The sequence below is a fragment of the Typopeltis vanoorti genome, chromosome 3, assembly GCF_054136105.1.
Source record: "Typopeltis vanoorti isolate ZY-2024b chromosome 3, IOZ_Tvanoo_1.0, whole genome shotgun sequence".
Classification (NCBI taxonomy): domain Eukaryota; kingdom Metazoa; phylum Arthropoda; class Arachnida; order Uropygi; family Thelyphonidae; genus Typopeltis; species Typopeltis vanoorti.
Window position 1 is genome coordinate 95,903,162 of NC_143551.1, and position 23,303 is coordinate 95,926,464.

The 23,303-nt window shown below is 35.4% G+C and overlaps 1 protein-coding gene across 6 annotated transcripts in view; it reads left to right on the top strand.

The window, feature by feature from the left end:
* The window catches only part of LOC150108403 (protein O-linked-mannose beta-1,2-N-acetylglucosaminyltransferase 1-like), a 378,713-nt gene that overhangs the window by 151,790 nt on the left and 203,620 nt on the right, over nucleotides 1-23,303 (top strand). For all 6 annotated transcript variants that reach the window (XM_090415822.1, XM_090415823.1, XM_090415824.1 and 3 more), the window contains one exon: nucleotides 10,172-10,298. In XM_090415822.1, the coding sequence (XP_090271948.1) occupies nucleotides 10,172-10,298 (127 nt within the window). The remainder of the gene's footprint in view (nucleotides 1-10,171; nucleotides 10,299-23,303) is intronic.

The window sequence follows — 23,303 nt, forward strand, 5'->3', positions numbered from 1 at the left end:
GTGGTAGCGTCACGAGCCACACCCTTTTAGACAGAACTTAAATAAAAAAACTCTGCATTTTTTCAAGGCAATAGTTATATGTATTGAATCACTATATTTGTTAAATCATTTTACTGCTGGGAGAACAATATAAAATACTTGATTGATTTAAATGTAAGTTGTTAAATTAAATTTACTTACATATTTCTGGTTTTTATTACATGTAACACAACTTAATGAGAACACTGTGAGTACACAAAGGCTGAAGTAACTGACAAGGGAACACAAACTGCAACAGTAACATTGTTAACTGTGAAACTGAGTCTCTGAAACTGATCACTGTAACCAGAGCAGAGCAAGTGACTTTCAATGATGCGTTACTCTGGAGCGCATAGAAATCTACCACTCCCACCACTATGACTCGCACAGAGAAGCAGTAGATTTTATAAATTGAGTAATCTTTTTAAAGCAATTTTGATTCCGTGTTGAGAATATAAATTGTTTCCGTCATCAGAAATAATGAATATAACTAGTATATCAATCAGAAAATCTGCGATCGAAACTAATAGCTAAATTACATGTAATTTAATATAGTTTTTATCCTGCCGTATGCGGCCGCAGGCCTGCTGTTGGCCACCTATGACTTAAATGCATTTGCTGTCTGCATGTTCAGCACACTTTCAGGCAATGCATTCCAACCACATACCACTTTCCACACAATCCTCCTGCTCACATCCTCATTAGGGATGGCCTCTTGTTCTCTTCCTGTCTCTGCCCATGCTATGAAAAATATCATCCACATTAATCTGATAATAACCCCTTACCAAACTTACATCTTGTCTCGATCATGTCCCCCCCACACACACACACATCCCATTCCTTTTATCCACCAGACTGTAAATTACATTCCCCAATCTGTCTTCATACTCAACATTCCAGAGACCAGAAACCACCTTAGTCAATCATCTCTAAACCTTTTCCAACATCTTATCTTTTGGAAAACCAGGTGACCAAACTGTTGCATCTTTGATATCCATTCTTACATTCTCCTTTGTCACCAAACAAATAGTTCATGCCTACTACCAGTTCTTTTGTTCACTTACTCCTCATGCAAGCTGATTCTCATTCATTCATTCTTTACAGGGTGTCCAAAAAATCCTGTTATCTTATTGTATGAAATTGGTTACTACACATCATTTGGCATATACATGTTGAAATTCCTCATGAAAATGAAGATTTTTTTAACTAAATCTCCACATTTTGCAACTGACAACTGATATATGCCACATTCATCTCTAAAAACGATGTTGCTACACTTCAAAATTGTGTTAAAAATAATTAGTATGTGCCTCCTTTCTCTGAAGTAAGTCTCAGGTAGATAATTCTTGAACTTTGTGATATGGATGCAATTTTAGATCAATTTTCATATGTTTTTACATTGTTAACCAGATGATTCCAAGTTTTGATGCTCCTTTATGCCTTGATTCCATTGATGATCTTTCAACAGACTCTGCAATATCCCCTTATCACCTCTTGTTGATAGTCTACTATTTCTTGGTTTATTCTTTATGCTTCCAATGCTGAAGTTTTTCCTCTCATCATAAGAGTGTTTTGAGGGGTAATGTAGTTGAAATCTCATTGAAATTGTGCTGGAAATCAGCTTGCTGTCCTTTCCATTCCTTTCCCTGTTATGCACTCAACAGCTGACAGTAGCACATTCTTCATTAATGTAAATATTCTGATCTTCCAGTGTTAAATTTGAAAATATAAAAGAAAACATCAAATGAAAGGAAGTAAAAATATTTAATATTGGGAAAACCCTAGCTTTCACAATTAATTAAAACACGTACATAGAGATAACAGGACTTTGTGGCCACCATGTAGTTGAATACCTAATACATGCTGTGAGAAAATGAGAACATTGGTTCAGAAGACCTTAGTTCTCTGTATTCCTTAAATGCTATGTGGAGCTGTTCTCCTTGTTATCTATAGATAACTGGGAGGACCACTACACCATTATCTATAGATAACGGTGTAGTGGTCCTTTCCATGTCTGGATAATTAATATTATTGATGTTTACATATCAATGTGAAGAAGACTGTTCCAGAATGCTGAGGTAGATGGAATAAAAGAGGATATAAGTTGCTACAGTAGGTATCACTGTTTTTACAGTCTACAGAAATAAAAAAAAAGCATGAGTCAGAAATAGAATGTCTGAGAATGTCATTTATATATAATTGATTTTGAGCTTATCTGAGCAGATACTACATTTGTAGTAGCACAAAACTCATGATTTCTGAAGTGTTTATTCCTGTTTATACACTATATAAATACTTCAAAAAGTTTTGAGCTAAGGTAAGGTAAGATTTATAAGATAAGGGTGCATTAAGATCTGTAGATGTTTCTTCAGTAAGCTAATTAAGAGTTGTGCATGTTAAGGCAACTCTTGGCTAAGTCTTCAAGCTTCCATTGGCAGCATTGTTTCACTTGGTTTGTTGTTTAAAGGTATGGATTGTATTATGTTCTTGCTAAATACATGGATTTTTATGTCTGCCAAAACAGGCATGTATATATTCCTAAAAAAATTAAAAAATATAAACATAAATGGATGGAACACGTTCAGAGAATGAAAACAGAAAGATTACCAAAACAAGCCTTAAAGTACAAGCCATTAGGAAAAAGAAAACCAGGATGTCCTCTTAAACGATTCAACGATGACTTCTACAGCCATGCTAGGCCTAAATCCTTGATACGTATGATGATGATGATATTCCTAGCAGATTGCAGTAACACCTCCATTGTAAGTGATACATTCTGCAATGGTCAGGTAACTCAAATTTCATATAATTTCAGAGGTTATATTTCCAAAGTTAATGGAAATAGAAAGTAGACAAACAAAAGTGGTTGTATAAAGGAAAATTTATTTGACTCATGAACATAAAAGTAAATTATATCGTAATTTAGCATGATATGGAATTATGAAAATTTAATAGCAAAAGGAAGTATAAAAACTGGAAATTAAACTGACATCAGACATTCATAATTTCTCATTCTCACTCCACATTTTGTGGTGACTTGGACATTCTTATTAGAGAAATTATCTAACATTATCTGTTGTGTACAGTGGCATTTTTCTCTATAACTTCATCATGCATTCATATTCACATCTTTAATCTTTGCACTTCTTTCTTCAACAGAAACAAATGTTTAGCTTTGCATGAATTTCCAAAATAGACCAGACTCATTTAAGTTACTTGGATTCATAATTTTGATCATCAATTACAGCCTTCAATATGCTTGTAAAATTTTCAGTGGCAACTTCCTTCTCCTGTCAGTTTTAAACTATGGAACCTTGCCAGTCTTCTTCAAAATTGGGAACCATCCATCACTAACATTGAATGTTTAACCTCAAGATCATCACTTCTTAAAGAATTGTGTTTCGGATATTTTCTTGAATTATTTTACTAAAAAGGGATGCTTTTTTTAGATGTTCCTATCATGAAGCTAGAATCCTTGCCATTTTTTCTATGATTGCTCATTAAACAGCAGAAAAAGTTATTTTCATATGTGCAATACTTTTATATGATTTAACCCCCCCTTCCAGTATTGTCTCCAATTGTACAAAATACTGATTCATGAAGTCTGACTAATTTTCTATCTTTTGTGTTTTATTCACTCTCATTGTCTTGCTAAAGCATGCATTTCTAAGCCTTTATTTTCTTTAAAGATTTATTATTCTTATTTTATTTTCTTTCTTTCTTTTTTTTTTTTTATGTTGATCCCACACATGAAAAGTCTCAAGACCTATAATACCACAGTGCCATGTGTGAGTAAGTGATTAAAGAGAAAAATGTAGCCTCTCGATATATTTCTTAAAAAGTGGAAGGTTGTACTCAGTGGCAAAAACAGTATGGAGAAGATTGTTCCAAAGAATAGAGTTGGATGGAATGAGAAGTTAGTTCATGTTTGAAGCTGGACAGTGTATGGGTGTTGGCTATTGGCTGCTCTAGTTCTTCTATGGTTAGAAGAAAGTGGAGGAATGGTAGCAGTCAATTTAGAGGAACAATGCCTATGAACGTACCTATATAAAAGGTACAGCACTAAAATAGAATGCCTTATTAGAACTCATTTGCAAGATTTACTTGCAATATGAGCTATCAGTATGAGACAACTGAAAAACAGATAAAATCTGAAGATGTGGCATAGAAAGAACTTAGATCAAGGTTTATTAAACTAATGCTGTAAGGATTTTCATAATCAACGTGGAAACTTTCTTCTGTGCAAAATTGTCTCACATCACCCCCCCCCCCCCTAAAAAAAAAAAAAAAAAAAAAATTACATTAACACAAAATTGCATTGAACATATAACTAGAGGAATTACTGTAATAGATATTTGTCTGGATTCTTAATTATTCGACTATTGTTTTCATATGAATCTCATTCACAAAATATTGTAAGCATATTATTTTTGTGGTTTGCACAAGTGGAATGTTGCAGGAATGGCCTCATGTGGGGATAATGACTTGAGAAAAGAGGGAGTGTGCACTATATTACAGAGCCAGGTGAAGTGTGAGGGGAATAATGGCTATAAGAATACTGGTTAGAAATAAAGGGGATGAGTTTGTGGCATTGATTGACTCAGTCTTTCCAAAGGCTGTTGGTATCAGTGAAACTTGGTTAACTAAGGAGGATGTTGTTAAGACTCTCAGTGGAAATAACACTAATGGCCTTGAGCATATATAGTGTGAAATAGATGTTTTTAAGACAAGATATTTAGTGGGATGTGATTACAGATCAGGGATAATAATCTGATGAGCAGGAAATGTTTAGGAAAATTAGTTTAAAGTGAGTGATCATTATTGGGGACTTCATCTATAGTGATGTAATCTGGGCAGCGGTGACAACATGCAGTAATAAGGGAACTGAATTTTTGGATTTCTTGAGGGACAGCTTAGCAGCATGTGGTGGAAGGAACACAAGGATCAAGAGCTTGGGATTTGGTCATAGCATCAGAGGATCTGATTATGACTGACATGACATACTTGCCTCCCATTGGTGAGAGTGACCATGATGTCCTAACTTGGAGGATGAATAGGCATGTGGAGGAATCAAAATTGAAAAACGTTATGTGGAACTATAAGGCAGATGACTATCATAGACTTAATTTGAAAGAAGAGGGGTCATTAGTGTATGGGAGATACTTAAGAAAAAATTGTTGACAGCAATGACAGGTTGTATCCCTTGAGTGAAGAAGATAAAGCAATTTTAGAGTCAAATGGATGACAAAAGAAAAAAAGAGATTATGGAAGGCATATAAAGAGAGAGTTGGAGAACAGTTGCATGAGGAATTTAATGCTCAGGTTAGGAAAGTGACTAGTATTGTAAGGAGAGGAAAATTAGAATATGAGAGGAGACTACACCGCATTCCAAGGAGAATCTCAAGGAGTTTTTTTGCTATGTGGTGAGTAAGAGGAATGATAGGAGAACATTGACTACAAGAGATAAAAGTGTGCTGGTCCCATTGTACAAAGCTTTGATCAGACCACATCTGAATTTCTGTGCTCAGATCTAGTCACTGGGATTTGAAGGGAATGAAGTAATCTTAGAGAGGGTGCAGAGGCAGATAACAAAAATGATATCAGGACTGTACAACATTGATTATGAGAACAGACTGAGGGTATGCGGACTACAGAATTTAGTGGATAGAAGGCAAAGGCGGGGATATGATCAAGACATTTAAGATGTTGTAGGGTTATCATATTAACACTGAGGAGATTTTTAATATGGTAGAATGAAGGAAAGGATCAAGGACAAGGGGGTCATCCCTGGAAGTTGCAAAAGGAAGTGGTGAGAAAAAGGGTAAGAAGTAAGTTTTTTGCATGGAGAGTGGTAGGAGCATGGAATGCATTGCTTGAGAGGGTGGTGAATGTGCTGACTGTGGATGATTTTAAGGAGTAGTTTGATAGACTTTGTTGGCTAGTATTGACCTCCCACGATGAAGCTTGTGACTATGTGGAGGTCAGAAAAATAATAATATTGCTATTAGGATTTACACTGGAATATTATTAGAATCCTAGACAATATCAAAAAAGAGAACCAACAGAAAACAAACTTCATCATAAATGCTGGCAAACAAGCTATTACAGATCAAGAAATTGCAAACACACTGGCAAAAACCTATTCAAACAACTCCAAACTTCAGTATAACAGAGAGGACAAGCCCCTCAATAAACTCACAAGTCAAATGCTAAAACAAGCAAGAACATACCAAACTAATGACATCTTCTCCGAAGAATTTACACTAAGTGAACTAAATTCATCAATCGAGAAAACTGCACCTAATAAATCCCCTGGTAATGATCTTATCTTTGGTCATATGGTCAAACACCTTGGCAAAAATGCCAAAGAACAACTTCTGGACATTCTCAATACCTCTTGGCGAACGGGCAAACTTCCAAAAGAATGGAAAAAATCAGTTATTGTACCCATCCTGAAACCTGACAAAAATGCTGCAGAATGTCAAAGTTACAGACCTATCGCATTAACTAGCATACTTTGTAAAATTACTGAAAGAATCATACACTCCAGGCTTATGCACTGGCTGACAAAAAATAAGAAAATCAACTACTACCAAACTGCTTATAGAACTCGTCATTCGACAACAGATCAATTATTCCATTTCTGCCAAACAATAATAGACTCATTTCAGGAAAAACCAACAAAAAAGACAACTGCCATATTCCTTGATATGACTGCTGCTTTTGATCGTGTTTGGATCAAAAAATTAATACAAACAATACATGATATTGGAATTAGAGGAAACGCTTTAATCTGGATTGCTGATTTCATCAGAGGAAGAAAGATCAAAGTCAGAATCAATACAGCAATATCAAAAGAGCGGAGAACCTGGGCTGGTGTTCCCCAGGGCTCAGTACTCAGTCCCTTACTATTCCTTCTATATGTCAATAATATTCATCCCTACCTTACAGAAGACACAAAAGTAACTTGCTATGCAGATGATATAGCCATCTGGCACACTAGTGCTAAAATCAAAGAATCAGAGGAAATTCTAAACAAATCCATGAGAGGATTAGAAAAATGGTCAAACGAACTCAAACTTAAAATCAACCCAGACAAAACAAAACTAAGTACATTTAGTACAGACAGGAAAAATAGACATTCCTACAATCCCAAAGTCATGATCAATAACAAGCTAATTGAAAAAGTCACAAATCCAAAATACCTTGGTATTACGCTTGATCAGGAATTACGTTTTGCACAACACATCTCTAACACTTCCAACAGAGCTCTAAAAAAATTAAATATACTGAAAAGGCTTTGTGGAACAAATTGGGGTGCAAAGCCAAAAATCCTCAAAACTACTTACACTACACTAATAAGGCCAATAATGGAATATGCAGCACCTATCTGGTCACCTTCGGCTTCATCGGTAAAGAAAAACCTAGACAAAATACAAGCAAAAGCATCCAAGATTATCATTGGTGCAGTCTCATCCACTAACAACATCAGAGCCCAACAGGAATGTGGGCTTGACCTGCTGGAGGACAGACGAAAATTTGCCACCATAAAATTCATAAATAATATCAGAAGCTACCAAAGTGATCATGTCTCCCTAAAAACCTATGAACATTGGAACCAAATTTGCAGACTTCACAGATCATCGACTTTACAATATGATGACACTATCAGGAAAGAAATAGGTCTTGATCAGCTAAATGTCCACATAAACAAAGAACCTCTATTTTCCAGTCCTTTACCTTCAAATACCTTCATAAATCTAAACCTTACCAAACTCTGTACAAAAAAAGAACCAAAAGAAATGCTTAAAGAAAAAGGCCTAAATACCATCAACCTTCTTTCATCCTCCAAACAGGTTATTTGTTATACCGATGGATCATCAGACACCAATATGATTAATGGAGGCGCTGGTGTTCTCCTTCTACTCCCGAAAGGTGAAAAACTTTCAATAAAAGTTGGATCTGGGAGAATCGCTTCCAATTTTACCAGCGAACTCTACGCAATAATTAAAGCACTAGAAGCCTACTTAAATCTATCATCATCTCAACAATCTGAAGGAATTATAATTTACAGTGACTCAAGATCAGCTATGGAGGCAATCAAAAATGGCAATACCAAGCTCACACAAGACATCCATAAACTCTTAAATCATCTAAAGTGTTTAGGTAAAAGTTGCATTCTACAATGGATTCCTGCTCATGTAGGCATTGATCACAACGAAGCAGCTGATAAATTAGCAAAAGAGGCCAGAGAACTCAACCAAGAAACTCATATGATAACTCTTGCTGATGCCAATGCACTAGCAAAAGCTAAACTAATTCCATTGAAATCAGTGATACAACATCAAATTCCCGAGATCAATGCTGACAGAAGGACCTCCACTACGATAGCAAGACTACGAACAGGACATTATAGAGGAATGAAGATCAATACAGATGATACGAGAACATATAGAAACTGCAACAACTGCCCCAATACGGAACTGACACCCACTCACATCTTTACCTGTCCAGCAATTACAGCAGCCTTGCAAGAAATAGATCCTAATCCTGAACAACAGCTCTATACAAACAAAATCACAGACATAGCCAAAGCAGTACGAGGAGCGCACGGAAACATCTAAGACTCTTCAAAGGACAAGACAACAACAACAACATTAGGATTTGCAAGTAGGCTGATGGTTAGAAAACCCAAAACTCTGCTCTAGAGACAAAACATAGATCTTTCAAACCACTTCATGCATTCAGTAAGAGACGGTTTCTTCAGGTGACAGATGGTTTTCATGCCTTGCCTAAAGACGTTCATCCCACAGTGGGTGGAACTCACCATCTAATGGTTGAAAATGCACAAGCAAAATAAAAATGCATTGAAAATTCACAAATCCAATCGTGCCTGTAAAGTAGTTTGTGGTAAGAAACAGATTAAATTTTCAGATATTAGTGTTTTTGAAGAATTTAGCTCTCATATTTCATATAGCATATCTAACTTGTTTTTTTAAAAGTATCTCTGTTGTGTACATCTCGGTAATTGGAACTCTTATAATAGTTTTTTAGGAATAGATTTTGAAAATGAATAAAATCTTTTTATATTGTGAGCAATGTTTTTTATATCTTGTTCTGTGATAAACAGATTTTGTATATAAACAAACTATATAAAATAGAAGCATCATTAGGTAAAGTAAGCTCACATAGGATGTAAAATTTAGGGGTGATAGGTCTGGTTTTCTCACTGTCATACAGATCAATCACTAAAGATTTAATTTATACAGTGTATTAGTTAAATCCTTACTTATTCAAGTAGTTTAACTTTATAATTCTGAGGTAATTTCCAGAAGTGGACTTCAGAGTTTATTAAAACAAATTTTTAGAATGTGAACAAAGCAAGAAAGAACACGATGGTAGAATATGGAATATTAAACTCTATTAGAAAATTTCAGTTACAATGGATATCTTAGCAAGTGTCAGCATTTTTCCACTTTTGATTGTTTGTTGTTTAAAGAGGAGGTCCTGTTTTCAGTTAATTTCATATTTTTATAATATTAAAAAAATAGCACTCAAGTTCTCAAAAACAAATGAAGTGCATTAAAATAAATTTTTAATGCATAAAACAATTATTTTAAGCACCTCTGTAGTTCATTTTTAAAAGTAATGGAGCACTGCTCCCTTTGATTGTCATCATGACTAGAAGAATCTATATATAGATTTTTTTCAATTCAAGATGAGTTGGCCCACCTTCTGAAGTATCAGCTCCCCACTCCCCAAAACTTGGATGGATTTTATATCCAGCATACAGGTAAAATTGGCCAGAGACTATGCACAATTAGCATACAAAAATATTAGTGGACTAATATCTACACACCACATAATATAAAAATATTATGTGGTGTGTAGATGGTGGATTATACTGAAGTAGACAGTGAGTTGTGTGTTAGTGACTGCTCTCCTGTGACAAGTTCACGGACTTCATGGAGCTGGCACATAATATAAAACGTTTTTGCGTTACTTGTACAGACATTCAAAAATACTAAAAATGCATTAATGTGAATGGCATGATAATGTTAAGTATGCTTATAACATGATGTTACTATATATTATTATTATTATGTTTCCTGTTGGCCTTGAAATAAATAAACAAATACTCTTATCTTTACAGAAAGAAATGCTTCTTTTAGGGGAAGGAATAGTTTTGGCACCTGACTTTTTATTTTATATGGGTCAGGTTTTACCACTGCTAGACATGGATCCTTCTATTACTTCTCTTTTAGCTTGGAATGACAATGGTATGATTTGTCATATTATCAAATTATTCATCAAGCTGTTTATCACTATTTATTATATATCAATATTTATCACTATTTATTATATGTCAATATTTATCACTATTTTTATCATAATTTATCATATTATTTATCACTACCGAATCCAGATTTTATTATAAAATGGTTTCATTTAAATTTGTGTGGTTCAGATAGTAAGAATTAGTTAATATAATTAACGGCTATTTTAGCCTGTTTTTGTATAGGAGTGTCCCTTATATTTAATACATTGGCTAACATAACTCAAAAGGGGTATGTATATATTTTAGGGCATTACGGGCGAGTGTGGAAGGCAATTATAGCAGAATAAAAAATGTGGAAAAATTATGTACATACCTTGATTTTGGTTTAAAGATGCCTTCTAAATCCAAGCTCTTGTTGAAAGGGGGGGGAGAAGAGAGGGAAAGAACATGGGGTTGTACTTGAGACACGGGAAATAAGTTTGGGAACCCAGGTTACTATTAATAATATATATATAAATATATATATATATATTATTTTGTTGTGGGGAGGGGGGGGAGGAAAGAAGGGGAAGGGTATCCTTATGTGGAAACTGGGGCAAGGGTTTATGGGGTGTGGACCGTTTCGGTCATCGTCTGACCATCGTCGGAACTTTGTGGGAATGACTGTAGGGCTATGTCAAGGCTGTAAGATGTATCTGCCAAATTTGGGCATTTGTTGTCGCTAAATGGCCGGAGGCATGGCTTAATTTGTAAGTTTTGGAATGTCCAACATTCGGAAATTAGGTAGGGGCAGTGGACGTTGATAGACTTACCATCGCATTTTATGGCAATAGTTTCGGATATTCTAAGCATCGTTTCGTTTTCTTGTTTGTCAATGATTATGGCTTTGTCAATTTGGGGAATGTGTTTTAGTTCAAGGGCGTGAGCTGCAATTTCAGTCTTCCCTGTATTCTGTGGTTTGTTTTTCTTTTTGATGTTGCGATGTTTTTTCGTGTTCAGATATTCTGGAATGGGAATATTGCAATCCCTGAAGTGCTCTTGTAGTCTAGTCCATAACGACCTAATTGTAGAGACCATGTAGGTGACGTCACAGTCTTTTTGACACGGAAATTTGTAGACTACGTTGTGGTGTTCAAATAATTCTTTATGAGTGAGAGATTTAGTAGGTTTTAGGAGAGTTCCTAATTTATGGTTTGTGGTGAATACTAGCTTATAGTCCGTGTTTTTGAAAATGTATTTGTAAGCCTTGTATGTGTTTTGGATGTATGGCAATTTGATGACCATACGTGTCGGGAAGTCTGCTTTTGTTGTATTATTGTTAAGACGTAAAGTTCGTAATTTATTAGATGCGTGAGGTAGTTGCGATTTTTGAAAATCTGTGTTAAATACTCGAGTTCAGTGTTAAGAAAATTGCTGTTGGTGGAGAATTTGTAAGCATTGATAAATTGTGATAGAATGACAGATTTTTTAACGGAATATGGGTGGTATGAATTGAAATGGAGGTAGTTTCCGACATGTGTGGGCTTGTGAAATATCTTCGTGGCAATTCTGTTATGGCTTCTGATTAATGTAAGATTTAAGAAATTGATGGATTTGTTCTGTTCTGTTTCCATGGTGAATTGTAGTCTGTTGCTAAAATCGTTGAGGAATGTTTGTAAGGCGGAGATGTGTGAGGGTTTGCAATGCATAGAATATCGTCTACGTATCTGCCATAGAAGGTGATGCCGGGGGGAGGGAAGGGTGGAGTAGAAGTGATTCAATGTGTGCCAGGAATAACTCCGCTAATTGTCCACTGATGTTTTGGCCCATTGGGAGACCGAAAATTTGAACATATAAGGAGTTGTTGAATTTAAAGAAGTTGGCGGATATTGTGAGTTTAATCAAACTAATGATGTCATTTGGTGTTAATTTTGTGTGTGTGTGTGTGTGTAGGGTGTGGTCCTCGGAGAGTAGTGTGTGTACGATGTCTAAAGTTTTGGGAACATCCACGTTGGTGTATAATGAAGTTGCATCTAATGAGGAGAGGATGTCATCCTGGGATGGAGTAGTGTTGCTTAATTTCCAGAATAGGTCATCTGTAATTTTGATCATACAGATAGACGATGTTAGTAGTGGTTCTATCTGTATCATTCTATCTGTTCATCGTCTATCTATATGATCAAAAATACAGATGACCTATTCTGGAAATTAAGCAACACTACTCCATCCCAGGATGACATCCTCTCCTCACTAGATGCAACTTCATTATACACCAACGTGGATGTTCCCAAAACTTTAGACATCGTACACACACTACTCTCCGAGGACCACACCCTACACACACACACACACACACACACACACACACACACACACAAAATTAACACCAAATGACATCATTAGTTTGATTAAACTCACAATATCCGCCAACTTCTTTAAATTCAACAACTCCTTATATGTTCAAATTTTCGGTCTCCCAATGGGCCAAAACATCAGTGGACAATTAGTGGAGTTATTCCTGGCACACATTGAATCACTTCTACTCCACCCTTCCCTCCCCCCGGCATCACCTTCTATGGCAGATACGTAGACGATATTCTATGCATTGCAAACCCTCACACATCTCCGCCTTACAAACATCCCTCAACGATTTTAGCAACAGACTACAATTCACCATGGAAACAGAACAGAACAAATCCATCAATTTCTTAAATCTTACATTAATCAGAAGCCATAACAGAATTGCCATGAAGATATTTCACAAGCCCACACATGTCGGAAACTACCTCCATTTCAATTCATACCACCCATATTCCGTTAAAAAATCTGTCATCCTATCACAATTTATCAATGCTTACAAATTCTCCACCAACAGCAATTTTCTTAACACTGAACTCGAGTATTTAACACAGGTTTTCAAAAATCGCAACTACCCCACGCATCTAATAAATTACGAACTTTACAGCAAAATGCCGTCTTAACAATAATACAACAAAAGCAGACTTCCCGACACGTATGGTCATCAAATTGCCATACATCCAAAACACATACAAGGCTTACAAATACATTTTCAAAAACACTGACTATAAGCTAGTATTCACAACAAACCATAAATTAGGAACTCTCCTAAAACCTACTAAATCTCTCACTCATAAAGAATTATTTGAACACCACAACGTAGTCTACAAATTTCCTTGTCAAAAAGACTGTGACGTCACCTACATGGTCTCTACAATTAGGTCGTTATGGACTAGACTACAAGAGCACTTCAGGGATTGCAATATTCCCATTCCAGAATATCTGAACACGAAAAAACATCGCAACATCAAAAAGAAAAACAAACCACAGAATACAGGGAAGACTGAAATTGCAGCTCACGCCCTTGAACTAAAACACATTCCCCAAATTGACAAAGCCATAATCATTGACAAACAAGAAAACGAAACGATGCTTAGAATATCCGAAACTATTGCCATAAAATGAGATGGTAATTCTATCAACGTCCACCGCCCCTACCTAATTTCCGAATGTTGGACGTTCCAAAACTTACAAATTAAGCCACGCCTCCGGCCATTTAGCGACAACAAATGCTCAAATTTGGCAGATACATCTTACAGCCTTGACGTAGCCCTACAGTCATTCCCACAAAGTTCCGATGATGGTCAGACGATGACCGAAACGGTCCACACCCCGTTAACCCTTGCCCCAGTTTCCACATAAGGATACCCTTCCCCTTCTTTCCTCCCCCCCCTCTCCCCACAACAAAATAATATATATATATATATTTATATATATATTATTAATAGTAACCCGGGTTCCCAAACTTATTTCCGTGTCTCAAGTACAACCCCATGTTCTTTCCCTCTCTTCTCCCCCCCCTTTCAACAAGAGCTTGGATTTAGAAAGCATCTTTAAACCAAAATCAAGGTATGTACATAATTTTTCCACATTTTTTATTCTGCCATAATTACCTTCCACACTCGCCTGTAATGCCCTAAAATATATACATACCCCTTTTGAGTTATGTTAGCCAATGTATTAAATATAAGGGACACTCCTATACAAAAACAGGCTAAAATAGCTGTTAATTATATTAATAGTGTTTTAGAGGAGTAGCATGGGAATTTCCCAGAAATTATACTTAAAGAATTAGTTATTCTTTTTGCTGCATATGCCATAATAATGACACGAAATCAATTTAATTGAATAAAGTTTGTTTTGAACAATATATGCACTACTGTCTCTGACAGCATCTCCACAGTTTTTGTTATGATATGTAACATTTGCACTTTGTTTGGAAATATCTATCAATAGGTTTGAATCCATCCACCTTGGATGTGAGAAACCTTTATAAAGGCTTTTCAGCTGAGAATCAGCTGTCCAAATTGCACAATTACAGTTCTAGACTAAATCTCTGAAGTCTAAAACACTAATGGAATTGAAGTTGGATGTTCAAATCATTATGGTGTGAGTACTGTAGTATGGTCAGCCTTCAGCAGTGAAATCCTCTGCCTACATGCTTACATTGCTGCAATATGAATATATCTTCTAGGCCTTAAACTATGAGAATGAAGGAACCTATGAATGAATTAATATAGGAGTTAAGATGTGGCATCCATCCATACTCTTCAGAGAAAAAACCAAGCTTCTAAACCAATCTCCACCTAGTGGTGCCAAGTACTGCAGAAGAGTTCATCATTCCAGTGCTGTCACTTTGCTTTTTAAATAGCAAAAAGCCACATTTAGATGTTAATAAAAACCCATTTTATTTTTTCCCAAATTTTTTCCAGCAGACAACGTGGGTAATGTTTTCAGCACTACATCAGATGTTATGCGAAGACCCAATGTTGTTATTATTTTTTTTTTTTCAAGCAATTATTCCACAGACTAGCTGTTAGATAGCATACTGAACTAAACCAAATGAAACACTTTAGATGGGTATTGTATTTCATTAATCACCTAAACTGCCACATGGATAAATATATCACAAATATAAACTTCATATCCATGTTATTTTAATAGTATCCAAATTGTATATTTACTTCAGTGGACACTTCTCATCCATGTAATTATTGACATGTTTACAGAGACCAATATGGTGGTTACATTTGCTGCTACTTTTTTTTTTTTTTTTTTTTTTTTTTGCCAGATGTGCATGGAAGGGAGGCAGACCAGTGATAGGTATGTTGAGACAGTGGGGATGCAGCAATGTCAGTGCCATGATTCGCAAAGGAATTGAGAAAAATTCTGCATGGATTTATCTGCATTGATAAATCCATTACTGTTTTCATATTCAAAATTGTATAGCTGTTGAGTGATTCATGTTGAAGCTTCCACAATAAAACCTTTGTTGAACTGGAGTGAAAATAAATAATTTATATATATACTGACATTTTGCCAACTCAAGCTAGCATTATCAAAGTCTCTTATTTGAATGACATTCACTTATCTAAGAATGAAATGACATGAAATCAAGGGACAACACAGTGACATTCTCTGAGGTGCTCTTCTGTGATTACTCTTGACAGGACAGGATGGTGCACTAAAATTTGTATAGGTTTACACCATCAGTTCTGTTGTGATTCACTGGGTTCTGTAGAATATGAGATCCTATTTCATCACAAGAAACAGTCTTGTGATGAAATAGGATCTGTGTAGTAACCTGTTTTTTTTCCACTGATGGTTTTATACTTTATGTATTCTTTTCTTCTTACAATGTTGTCCATCCTGACTGTCCAAAAGTATTTCAGACATACAGGATGGACCATCAGGATTCTCTCTCACACCATCAAGTGTAGATGCCTGTGAAAGAGAGAGAGAGGATCCTGGCAATTTTTGATTGGTCTCAGAAAGGTAGACTTTGTCCAGAGGTTCGTAGACTATTCTAATATTGTGGTTTAGGAGAAATCCCAGTCTATCTGTTGTACATTTAATGTAGGGTAGACATAGTTTGGGGGAGAGGAAATCTGCTCTTTCTAAGAATTAGAAAGAGCAGATTTCCTCTTTTGTAAACATTTTGTAAGTAGACATGATATAAGTAGACCCCTTTTCCAGACGAAGTATGGATCCTGAAGGTGAAATTTGCTGTACTATGGAGGCTATAGTTTTGAAAATTCCAAGTTTCTGGGCAGGATGGTGAAGTGATATGCAGGTATTTGCATGTGCACGCGTGTGTACATGGGCTTGCGTGCACATGTGGCAGATACCTGCATGTATGTATGTATGCTTACATCAGACAGAACATGTGAAAGTTGCCTTTAACCCAAGTAAAGGCTACAGCTCCTTTTTTTCTCTTTGACAGGAGGAGCTGTAAAAAGTTAGAAAAAGCTTGCACCTTGCATTCAAATGACAAAGATAATGTTTATATACCTCAGCTATACTTTGGGCTTGAGGGAAAAGACAGAATTTAGTGCCAAAGTTTCAAAATATTTTATTTATAAGTTAGCAATGGAGATGAAGTGGAAGCCATTCAACCTTCAATTTATTTAAAGAACTGATTATTCCATCTGAAATATCCTTCGTGAAGGCACTGCTTAAAGAACTTGCATATTTTTAATCTGCACATACTAAGGCTATATGGCAACCTTTTTTTTTTGAGTGAAGACCATTTTTTATCTAATTAAAAAATATTTTTTGAAATATTATTTATTAATACTAAATAAAAACCCAACAAACATCCAATTAGCTAAGAATTAATATTACTTTTGCTGCTGAATTTCTTAAGTGAGTCTCTCAGCATCAGGCAAGTATACTGTAATTTTCATCTTTAAACATGCTGAGAGACTTGCACTGTTTAGACAATTAATAATACCACATCACTTATTTAAAAAGTCAAGTAATTTATAATTTGAATTCACACACCTATCACAAATGCTGTGTATACATATACATGTTATTATTTTGTGCCTGCTTTAGCTATTTTATACTCACCATCGCCACAGTGTATAACCTTGAACCCCCTTGCAGTATGTATGCTCTGCTCATGATGCACTTGTCGCACATAGAAGCTAAAAGTTAGAGCTGTGGTTACATGTTCAAAGAGCTGCATGCAGTTCATGAGCCACAGGTTGCTAACATTGTCAGCTGAACTTAACAAGCTCATCAACAAGATACCATTTTACTTAAAAAAACAAACAAACACACACTTTACACAACTATTATTACAAAACTTTCAATTTGAGGAGAATGATTACTTAGTGAACTTTGATGTATTGTCTCTTTTCAACAGTGCTCCAGTGGACAATACATTAGAGCTCATTTCCATAATATTCCCCATCCTTGACATTTTACAACTCTTTAAGTTCTCCCTTAAATTGGGATATTTTAGCTGGCAGAACCATCTCTTTATACAAATTGAAGGTGTAGCAATGGGCTCCCTACTTGCATCTCATATAACTAATACATGGAATCTTTTGAAACTTTCTCACTAAATTTATTTCCCCCGCCAAAGTCCAAAGTATGACATAGGTCATAGATGTCGAACCTATGCCACGCATGCCAGAGGTGGCACATCTGAGAATTTTGTGGACACGTCAACGATTTACAGGTGATAACCTTTTATACCTTTATAAATTATTCATCTTTTGTTTTAATCATAACAATACATACAAGTTAAATTTTGTTTTATACGCAAGAGCAGCTATGAAACGTGCATATGATTGGTATGGTATTAACAAAAGATCACACGACCTAAAGACAAAGGCAAGCTGACAATTGTTGAGTTGAAATGCTAATTCTCTTCAAAAGAAATTCCATTACATCTGAAACTGTCATAACAACATTCACTATATATTTCTTAGTTTTAACACATTCACGACGGGTGTCGTTTATCGTTCCAACGGAACTTCTCATTACCGGCAAGCTCAACTTGCACAAACTTTCAACCTTTGGTTGAATTTTATTGCTGCTTGTTTGAGCTGACAGAAGAATTCACACACGCATTATATGTCATGTTTCAATTCGTGGTAGAATTTTATTTGAAGCTAGCCTTTGTGATCTGTCATAATGACATCAAGAATTTCAAATGCAATAAAACAAACACTGTTATTTTTATGGCTATTTAGCCTGTTTTTGTTTAGGAGTGTCTCTTATTTTAAATACATTGGCTTTTTTCTTCAAGAAATTTTTAGGGCATTTTAAGTGTATTTTAAAGGAAAATATAGCAGAATAGTTTAGGAAGAAAATTTTGTACATACCTTGTTTAGATTCTAAGATTACCTCATTCTCCATACTTCTGCTGTTAGGTGTTAGGTTCTTAAAAAAAAAAAAAAAGGTGGGGGGGGCGTGGGGGTTGTTTGATGCAAGGTGGGAAGAATAATTTTGAAAACCCTGTTTTTTTTTAATTTAATATATATACAAAAATACATATATACGTAGACTGTTCAATAAGTAATAAGACTATATTTATACAGAAAACAGATTACCTTTAATCGTCATCATTTATATGGTCTTTTTCGAAGTAACTACTGTGAGACGCGATGCATTTGTCCCAACATTGCGTCCACTTCTTAAATACATGTGAGAGTTCATTTATTGAGAGTTCTTTCAAAACCGCCTCCGCAGCTTTTACACATGCTTTGTTGCTTTCGAAATGGCGGCCTCTTAGTGGTTTCTTGAGCTGAGGAAACAGCCAGAAATCACACGGTGCGAGATCAGGACTGTATGGAGGGTGTGGTAGGATATCTGTGTTGTTCTTCTGCAAAACGTCCACTACATAACCAGCTATATGTGGCCTTGCATTATCGTGGTGCAATAAGAAGCCATTCTTCAGCAATGGACGTTTCCTTTTGACGTGCTTGATAATAATCACTGCTGTGTTGATCATTGTCTCTGTGATGGATGTTGAAGGTCTTCCCTCACGTTCAAGATCTTCCACATTTTGCCTTCCTTCCTTAAAAGTTTTATGCCAGCGAAAAACACTTGCCCTCGACATTGCTTCATCGTGGAAAGCTTCGTGTATAATGTTAAAAGTGTCTGATGCCGATTTTTGCAAACACACACAAAATTTAATCGCATAACGTTGTTCCAAGGACGCTTCTATTTCGAAGACTGGTCGCACCTCGTAGGCGCGCCGATGAGCACTTGTGTTTAGTCACATGACACTCTGGCACATCAGCCCATATACGCCATCTATCAACCTCTTTTGTTAATACAGACAGCAACATTTCTTTATTCCACAGAAATTAATATTGTGACGAGTGGTTTTGCCACAGTAAAATTAGTCTTATTACTTATTGAATAGCCCATGTATATATTATTGTACTTAAAGGCTTTTTTCTTGGTAGAGGGTTTTTATGGGAAAACTGGGTTGGGGTAGAGCGTTAATGGGATGCGAGCCGTTTCAGTCGTGTGACCATCATCAGAACATTTTCAGAATTGGTGTAGGGCTATGTTACATCGCATGTTGTATCTGCCAAAAAAAGGCATTTGTTGTAGCTTATTGGTCGGAGGCATGACCTGATTTGTAAATTGTGGAGTTTCCAACATTCGGAAATTAGGTACGGACGGTGGACGTTGATTGAGTTTTCGTCACATTTTATGGCTGTTGTTTCAACAAGGCCATAATAATAGACAAACTGACACATATATAATAGGCAAATTGACAAGGCCATAATAATAGAAAAACAAGACACCGAAACAATGCTTAGAATATCCAAAACAATAGCCATAAAATGTGACGAAAACTCAATCAACGTCCATCATCCATACCTAATTTCCGAATGTTGGAAACTCCACAATTTATAAATCAGGTCACACCTCCCACCAATAAGTGACAACAAATATCCTTTTTTGGCAGATACAACATGCAGTCGTGACATAGCCCTACGCCCATTCCGAAAATGTTCCGATGATGGTCACACGACCGAAATGGCTCGAACCCCGTTAATGCTCTCCCCAACCCAGTTTTCTCATAAAAACCCTCTCCCAAAAAAGCACCCTTAAGTACAATGATATATATATATATATATATATATATATATACTATATTCAAAAAAGACCCGGGTTTTCAAAAAAATTATTCTTCCTGCCTTACATCAAACACAACCCCCCCCCCCCCTTTGAAGAATGAGGCCATCCTAGCATCTAAACAAGGTATGTACAAAATTTTCTTCCTAAACTATTCTGCTATATTTTCCTTTAAAATACACTTATAATGCCCTAAAAATTTCTTGAGGAAAAAAGCCAATGTATTTAAAATAAGGGACACTCCTAAACAAAAACAGGCTAAATAGCCATAAAAATAAAATTTTTTTAAGAGGAGTAAAATGGGAATTTTCCCAGAAATAAATACCTAAACAAACACTTATTTCATGTAATTGAAATATTGGACAATAGTTTTTAGATACTGTGTTTCAGTGCAACATATGGTTTTGTTTGAGTCTATACAGCATAGTTTCTGTGGGGGGGACATGTGATTCATTAGTTAGCAGCGTTTATATTCCAGCTGTCTGTAATTGCACAATATATTACACATACTGCAAAAGCCTCTGTACTTTATTCCGGGATACAATAAAACTACTTGTTTTTCTTGCATCTGCAGTATAATGGCTGTTGGTGGAGGGCCTGTTGTTACCGCAGGGAACAAGTTACTATCGCTTCAGCATGAACATGTTTAAACATTTTTCATGTGCGAGGTATATGCAAAACTTTTTAATGTTTTTTCATAAAGTAAAATCAGGGATGCGAGTTATAAGCACGGGCAAGCTATATTCTTCGAGTAAATATAAGCATTTCGCTGACAAGTTGACATCCTGGTGCTTCCTCTGCTCAGCTGACTTCTATGGTAAGTTACAATGCATAAATATTTTTCTCACTACCGTTTTTTTTTTTTTAAACCAACATCATTAAAATCAATTTAATAATACAATAAGCAATTTTACACTGAATAATATTATAAATTTATATATAAATAAATATAAATAAAATAAAATATTATTTATAAAATTATAAATAAGTATTTATCAATATCTATAAAATATTATATATATATAAATTTATAAATAAATTAATTTTCTATTAATTTTTCCCTATTAAAAACTGCCCGGCACGTCAGCAACTTGATTTATAAATTTTTGGCATGCGCCGGCACATCAGCAATTCAATTTGTAAACTTTTGGCATGCACACATAAAAAGGTTCCTCCACCACTGACATAGGTGATCTCTTTGCCATTTGACCATGTTTCTAAGGTTCTTTCTAATATTTTACAGTTTCTCAAAAAATATCTACACCTGAATTACTTTTACCGTTGAATGGGGGGGGGGGGGAGAATGGCTCTAGCCTTCTTGGATACAAGATATTCAAGGATGTACTACATGCTACTCCACATCATCCTACCTAGAAACTTGGAATTTTCAATACTTTAGTCCCCAGAATAAAGCAGATTTCTTCATGAGGACCTGCACAACTCTGGAACAACAGGCTCTACTTGCATCTTTCAAGCAAAACAATTACAATAAAAAAATTTTGGTAGACTGTGTAAAGAGAACACCCCATCTTCCACTATCCTACTGTCGTGACGTTTTCCTTTCATGTTGTGTTTGAATCCGCTATCTTGTTACAAGTCACTTTCATAAAATAAAACACAACTAATTGTAAATTGATCACTAATCCAAGGGTAGAGAAATTTCTATTATACTGCGCCACTCTATCCTTAGATAAGTCTATGTGAAATAGTAGGATCAATTTAAAGTTAGTTAGCAGTCTTTTCATTCATTCAGGCTGAAGTATTTATTTTCTTTCTGGGATTCCCGCTAGATTCGAATTTTTGTGAACGGTGCAGTAAAAGGAAATTCAGGCAAATACAATAGTTGGATTAACAAATGAAACATTTAATATAGGTCATATAACACATACATAAATTTTACTTCTAATTTTTTTATACTAGAAACAAGTCAAACATTAAGTTTAGATAATCACAATAGCACAATCTTCCAAGTCTTCACATGTACTTTCTCAGCTTCTGGGTTACAAAGTTTCTACAGTTAATTAAATAAATAGAACATCCAATCTAGTCAGTTTTCACACAATTCTCAGTCATGCTATAAGTTCAAAATATCACAGGCACAAATAGCTGAAAATATCTTTCAAACAATTCTTATCTCCAACTCTCATTCACGAAGAGTTTCCACAGTTAAAGTTACGTTAAGCATAGCGTAATTAACACACAATTCTTCAAGCATTGAAATAATACACCATGATAAACCTTACCGGAAATAGTTCCTAGTACATCATTTATGTTATGAGCAAACTTTTGGAATTTATTTATCTTACTTAAAAAAAAACACATCTACGAGACTTATCCACAGTTATACTTAAAGCACTATCAATCGCACTTCAGAATTCTAGACATCAATTACAGGGTACTTCAACTATCCTCGTTACCACTCATAAACTAATTAAAACGCTGTGAGGTTCTTTTTAGGGCAAATCAGAAATAAGCCACAATTCTAGAATAGCCGGGTTCATTCAGATTTCTTCCTTAAACGTCCAGCTTTTTATTTTATCCTATTATAGCATTAATTTCCTTTTTATTATTACTGCTGATTACACTTTCAGCTAACTATAAAATTCGTTTCGTCCTTGCTCACTTATAAAAAAATATCCACTTAACTCCTACCCTTAAGAACCTCTTATTTACTTCTACTTCTCTAGTTTATCCCCTTGCTACCTTTTACGTTCAAAATTCCGTTCCGACTCTCTTACTTAGTATATATTTTCTCCTCTCTATTTCGTCCACGCTCTGTTCCACTCGTGCTCGTTTATTTCACGCATCTCTAAGACAACCGATAAACGTAAACATTCTCACGGATGTTACATTAGGCTATACTACTACATTGAGTTATTACATAACATTAAGCTTTCACAAAACAGGAATAATTAGAATATTTGCTTTTCAATAAATGCGTAGTTAAATTGCAAATATAAGTTCTTACAATATTGACATAACAATAAATAAAATAGCTTAATAATATTTAATACAGACTCTCTTACTTAGTATATATTTTCTCCTCTTTATTTCGTCCACG